Genomic DNA, 6,316 nt, shown 5'->3' on the forward strand with positions numbered 1-6,316 from the left:
TGTTCGAAAAGGAGATCGAAACGATACATAGGATGGCGAGAAAAAGCGACTCAGAGACCGCAAAGTCTGAGGTCTGGGGTTAATCCCAAGGCGCTGGTAGTAATAGGAACCCAGGCCATGGCAGATCATGTTCGGGTTGTGAACATTGATACGTGATCGAAAGGTCGCGTCGGATGGAGTATTTGAGTAGAGGTACGGAAAAAGCATTTCAATAAATTACCATCAAAACAAGCTATATTCAGTATAATATAATTACTTAACATGCTTATGAGTACTAAGATCTACTTATCATACATGACTAGAGATTCAGATCCGGTATCAGTAGTATAATTAGAGATAACATAATCATTCTATGATTTAACCTTTTCCGAAGATATAATATATCGTATTACTATTAGAAGGTTATTACCATAGAGGTTGTCTAAGGGGAGAAAAAGACAGGCAGTAACGACCTTAGAATGAGATCGCCAAGGCGCTAGTATCATTAGGATTAGCGTAACTGTAAGCGAGGAACATTGATCTTTATAATCTCTCTTTCTCTGATCCTCTTGTTATAGACTAAGCTAGAACAGAGACTTATTAGAGGTTCAAAACTACATAGACATATTTATCAACTGATTGCACTCATGAATATCTCTGTGTGTTATTATATGAGCAGGGTGTGAGGGGGAAATATCGCGTAAACCTAATGCCAAGAGTGACAAGCTGGGCACAATGAATGAATTTGTTGACAGTCTGACACGGAGCAGCTACGAAGCCAATGAAGTTCTATCTCATTTACCATCTCTCTTGCTGTCTCTTCCTCTCGAGATAACGTGGAGCTCCTTCATGCGACTCCCCTTGTGTCTCTCATGTGGCTGACACAACGGCAACTATGGCACATGCCGAGCTTGCAAGACCGCCGGAGAAGGCAGACTAAAAATTAACCCGGCCAGGTAGAGCTAAGAAGGAATTGGCCTTACGAGAAAAGACGTCAGTATTGTCGCAAGATATCCTAGTCTCTCTAGTTTCTCCTTCTCTCTCACCTGTCTTGACCACTCAAATGAAGGCGTTCATGGCCTTACCGTCGGTCCAGGACGGCTTTCGCGCCTCTATTGATACGCCACAGCGGCCAAGGAGCTTCTGTCCTGAGTCCTGGCATCTGTCCAAGACGGACTGTTGGTAAATTTTCATCCGTGGCACCTTGCGCTTGGCGTGCTAAATCTTGGGCTGGACGACTTCTTAAGATCAAGAGGGCCTGCCTAGGCGATGTCAATTCAGGTCTTCCTTACGCTTTGTCACAACGCCAGTCGCTGTTGTCCCAATGACCTCCCACGCCTTCGATGGGGTTGTTTTTCTCAAGGACGAGGAAGTTGATGAGTTTGTCAAATCGCTAGATAAAAATAGTGACGGCATTATTGACTATTCCGAACTGGAACGAAAGCTGGACCATATTCACGATGAGATCGTGCCAAAGCCTCTTTCCCATCATTTGAACCACGGCGACAGGGATGAACAGGATCGCCACGATTTTCTTCGAAGTATCATTGGATCCGATAAGAATGCGATACCTGTTGCAGAATTCAAGAACATCGTGCGCTCGTGGAATGTTCCTTCTCTTGAGCAGGACAAGGAAGCCGCGAAAGAGGAAGATAACTATCTCAAACGTATGAGCTGGTATAGGCGCTTCAGAGTCTGGTGGGCCGTCGAAGGACCGGAATATCTAACCCTCATCTTGGTTGTCAGTATTCAAGTTGGCCTAGGTGTGTGGCAAATGGTGAAGTACATCACTCAGACGCAATATCGCGATGCGCTTGGATGGGGTGTCGTGTTGGCAAAGACATGCGCTGGCTCGCTCTATGGAACCATGTTTTTCCTGCTCTTATCGATGTCAAGATATTTCACCACATCTATGCGCAAAAGTCAGACCATTTCTCGATTTGCGAACTGGGACCTCTCCCAGTCGTTTCACATCAAGATATCAATCGCTGCGATAGCTCTTGCGACTTTGCACGCCATTGGCCATCTTACAGGATCTTTCGTGTTTGGAAGTCGTACCAATCGACAGGAAGCCGTGGCAGTACTCCTAGGGCCGGATGCTGTGCCTAAAGCGTATATCGACTACGTTCGCTCTACACCTGGATGGACTGGGCTGACGGCCCTGGGTTGCTTCTATCTCCTGGCTCTGTTGAGCATGCCGGTGATCCGAAAATGGAACTACGAAGTTTTTCAGCTAGGCCATCTTCTAATGTTTCCGATTATTGGCCTTCTGGCCGCTCATGGCAGCACTCAACTACTCCAATGGACCATGCTAGGCTACTTTCTCGCATTTCCCGCAATCTTGATCGTATTTGAACGACTTCTCCGTATTGTACAAGGCTTCCATCGCATCTCTGCAACACTGCAAGTACTTGATAAGGAGACCGTGGCCGTGACGGTGCACATACCAAAGTACCGCATTTGGCCATACAAAGCTGGCCAATACGTCTTCCTACAAGTTCCCTCCATTTCCTTGTTCCAGTGGCACCCCTTCACGATTTCGACATGCCACGAAAACGTTATGCAAGTGCACGTTAAGAATGACGGCGACTGGACCGGTAAACTTCATGGCTTCGCCCAAGTCGGAGAATCGAAACCCATTCGCGTCGGTATCGATGGCCCGTTCGGCGCGCCCGCGCAACGCTTCCCAGACTTCGACTTCAGCATGGTCTTTGGAGCCGGCATTGGTGTGACGCCTTTCTCCGGTATTCTCACAGATCTGCAACAACAGGAAGAGGAAGAGCGGACACGCCTAGAAACCAAAGCTGCTGCTCGTAAAGAACAAGCTACCTCCGAAGGTATTCCTGATTCGCAGCTTCGGCAACTACCCACCAACACCTCCATCGCGAGCCACTTTGCACGTTTCCGCCGCATCGATTTCCATTGGCTTGTACGGGACCGGAACAACTTACTCTGGTTTGCCGAACTGCTAAATACTGTGACCCGAGCGCAGCGTGAGGAAGAGCATTCACCCACCATCAAGAACCTCGATATCAATATTGTAACACATGTTACGCAGAAACGCAAAGACATTAGTGAGCATGTTTTTCGCTGGCTCTTGGAGATGCATCGCACGGATGAGCACCCGTGCTCGCCCATCACAGGCCTACTGAACAATACACACTTCGGGCGGCCAGACTTAGGACGCATTATGACCAGTCACTATGAGGATATGAAGGTATTGAGGAAAGAGAAGAGCTGGAGGCTGAATGGTCTGAAGAAAGATGATAGTGAAGAGCTTAAAGTTGGTGTGTTCTTCTGTGGGCCACCGGTTATTGGCTATCAGCTTGCAGATTGGTGTTGGCGATTGACGGCGAGGGGGAGGGAGGAGGGTTGTAAAGTTGAGTATTACTTCATGATGGAGGTATTCGGGTAGTCACCGGTATTCGATGTCGTGTGACTTTTGTCAGACTCATTACATTGAGTACAACCGCCACGTTGTTGAAGGCAGGCACGAACTGGCGTTATGTCGCCCTCGAACCACCTCAAGTCCATTCGTGGAGTAGCCATTAAGTTTTCTGGATTTCTAGGCGAGACTTGTAGCTTCTCAGGATGGCAGATTTACTGTCATGATCGGGATGTCATATAAGGTCTTAATCCCAAGTAAGCCTACAAATGAAAGCATCGCATCATCGATGAACGCTCATAGTCTAACAGTGAGGATTATATTGGCCTACTCCACGCAGTGGCTGAATTTATTATGACTTATCTCACGAAGGACGTCGGAAGCAACTCCTTGTTTTACAACCGTTGAATGACCTTTTTCATCATTGTGCCAACACAGCCATAGTGAGTAATAATACGAGTATGTTGAGACATCTTCTAATGTAAAGGGATGCAGCAGCCTGTGACAGAATAATGGAGCTGGGATAAAACCTTGGATAAACCTAGGAAAGCATGTGAGAATTAGGATTCCCATTGTTCTCTGAACAACGTAGAGATTGAATCACACTGTACAATTTGCCACTGATGTACTTTAGATCTGTCCTCAGTTATGCCGCCACGACTTTGTTATCTCCCTACTTGGAGAGCCCACATATCACGCATGTGACGATTCCAGCTCTTTTCTACGAACATCTTCTCTCCCCTTGCGGCAGCTAAATGGCTTGGTTATGTATTTCGCTAAGGCACGATACTATAGTCAGTGATTAATGGTCTCGGTGACATCGTCACTGAGAAATTGTTAGCATTGGCTGCAGTTACAGTAGCTGGGAAACTTGAGCGAACCTTATCAAAGAAGGATCATTCTTATACTCAGGCACTATATTAAGTGAGCAGAGCAACGGTTCTTTGCTCTATGTTGACATTACAAGACACCATGTCTCTAACAGATCTACCACTATTCGCGCACTTGTCTAAATATCTGCAACCATCTATATGAATAAGTCTAACGAGCTTCTAGATACAGCTCAGAGCTTTAAAATGTTTCAGAGTTTGTACGAACAAGCATAGGGGTTGCGGGTGTGTCTTAGACCTTTCTTCATCCACAAGCTCTGATAGACCCCCTTTTGCACCGTCTAAAATATTGTATTCAGTCTGAGTAGTCTGGACCACAGTCCGTCAAGCCGTATGTATTACCGCTTGAAATCCGAGATCAAGATATAAGCCGAGAGTCAAGACATAAGCCGAGAGAATGGTAGATAATAAACGTAGTGTAGAGATAGTATAGGCAAACCTGAGCCGATACCCCCTCGTATCATGTGGTGCCGCGATGGCCTACATAATTGATACTGTTAAACATCGCGGTCGTTACGAATTTCACTAGAAAGTCGGTCATCCCACGACCATCCGGATCTGGCCGGATCTCCTCGCTGAGTATACAGCCCTCCCCTAAAATGGTCTCACACTGTCGGACGTCGGCCATCCATTTCTCAAGAAGTTGGTGACAATCTTTCCTTAGAATTTTGACGATCTCCTTGCATATTTGACGGCCTTCGCTGCTGAGCAAGAAGCCATTCCGAACGATGTCTGACTTTCCGTCTGATACCAGATCTGGTGTGGTTTGTGGCGGATTGGGAGAGCTGCTCGCGTGCCACCCTATCTCTTTGTCCATAAGTGATTCTTTGTCCGGTTCGGTGGAGACTTCCGTGGGAATTCTCTTGTTCAATTCGGCGGAGAGTTCCAGATGCGCGTGCCAGATATCACACCATGCGACGGCGAATTGGAGCTGTTTGTCGTCGTCCAATTGCATAAGACGGGGGCATAAATCGCGTCTATCGAGCCTCTGAAAGTGGAACCAGTCATCGAGGCGGTCAATTTTTCTCAAGAGCTTTGGCATGGTCTTACAACAAAACCGTTCGACTCTCCACTTGGTCAGTTTGTCTTCGAGAATCGTCTTCTCCTCATCTGAGATTGCACTGTCATCCGGACTCTCTCTAAGCCTGTTTGCCTCCCTGATGGCGTTGTCGTAATCTCTCCTCGTGGCATCCGTCTGGAGCTTCATATGTTTCCTTGCCATGTTCAGGAGGACGTCGTATGCCTGGATACGACAGAGGGGAAACGTGGATCCTCTTGGGTCGATATCGTCGTTGAGGTCGTGTCTGACCCTCTGTCCACGCTGATAGCGCTCAACTTCGTCCAAGAAGAGTTCATTAATCGGCATAGTAGAGATACGAGGGATTTTCTCCTGACTTGGCATGACGATTTTTCGTGTGGAAGGCGTCTCCTGACGCTCCAGCCTAGCACGAATGATATCTGGTGTTAATTCTTGTTCGGAGTTTGCGCCAGGAGTGTCGCGGAACTTTATTTCGTCACAGCTGGCATTCGGCGCAAGGCCGCGCTGTACATATTCTGGTTGAGCCTGCTGGTCAGGCCGGTAGAGCTCAAACACCTTGCAATACATTTGTTTTATTTTGTACTTCTTGGACTTTTCTTTTACCTTGTCGTGAGCCGTTCGAAGAATGGGAAAGAGATTTTGGTGGTAGTCGTTTCTCCAAAAGGCGATGAAAAACTTCATTTCTCGTTTCTCGAAGTTTGCGTTTCTGGCACGGACTGGGATACCCTTTGTCTTTCCCTTCTTCACCTCAACTTGCCGTATTCTTACGGGGAGTTCATCTTCCGGATGGAAGTCGGCCAGTGCGTTGACGAAGATAAAACCCCCTATCGGTGTGCCTTCATTGCTGTCAAACGTCACAGGCTCTGTACCAACCGTAGTATCCTTGGGAGATGGGACTATAGCGCTGTAGTCCCAGTCCCAATATTCCAGAACTTCGCAGTCTGCCTCGCTCGATATGCCAGGCGGTAGAGAAATCGTCTCCAGAATCTTCTCCAGACGCGCATCCAGAGAAATCGTCTCCAT

The 6,316-nt window shown here is 47.4% G+C and overlaps 2 protein-coding genes across 2 annotated transcripts; one reads left to right on the top strand and one right to left on the bottom strand.

The window, feature by feature from the left end:
• The first annotated feature begins 1,011 nt into the window (after positions 1 to 1,011).
• Positions 1,012 to 3,693, top strand: EJ05DRAFT_90161 (uncharacterized protein). The gene has a single exon (XM_033750045.1). The coding sequence runs from the start codon at positions 1,304 to 1,306 to the stop codon at positions 3,392 to 3,394; it is 2,091 nt and encodes a 696-aa protein (XP_033598548.1). The 5' UTR covers positions 1,012 to 1,303; the 3' UTR covers positions 3,395 to 3,693.
• Positions 3,694 to 4,714: 1,021 nt separating this feature from the next.
• On the bottom strand, positions 4,715 to 6,316 carry EJ05DRAFT_502561 (uncharacterized protein; the record flags this gene model as incomplete). The annotated part of the gene is made up of 1 exon (XM_033747278.1): positions 4,715 to 6,316. The coding sequence occupies one exon, from the start codon at positions 6,314 to 6,316 to the stop codon at positions 4,715 to 4,717; it is 1,602 nt and encodes a 533-aa protein (XP_033598549.1).

This window comes from Pseudovirgaria hyperparasitica, assembly GCF_010093815.1.
Source record: "Pseudovirgaria hyperparasitica strain CBS 121739 unplaced genomic scaffold EJ05scaffold_12, whole genome shotgun sequence".
NCBI classification, from domain to species: domain Eukaryota; kingdom Fungi; phylum Ascomycota; class Dothideomycetes; order Acrospermales; family Acrospermaceae; genus Pseudovirgaria; species Pseudovirgaria hyperparasitica.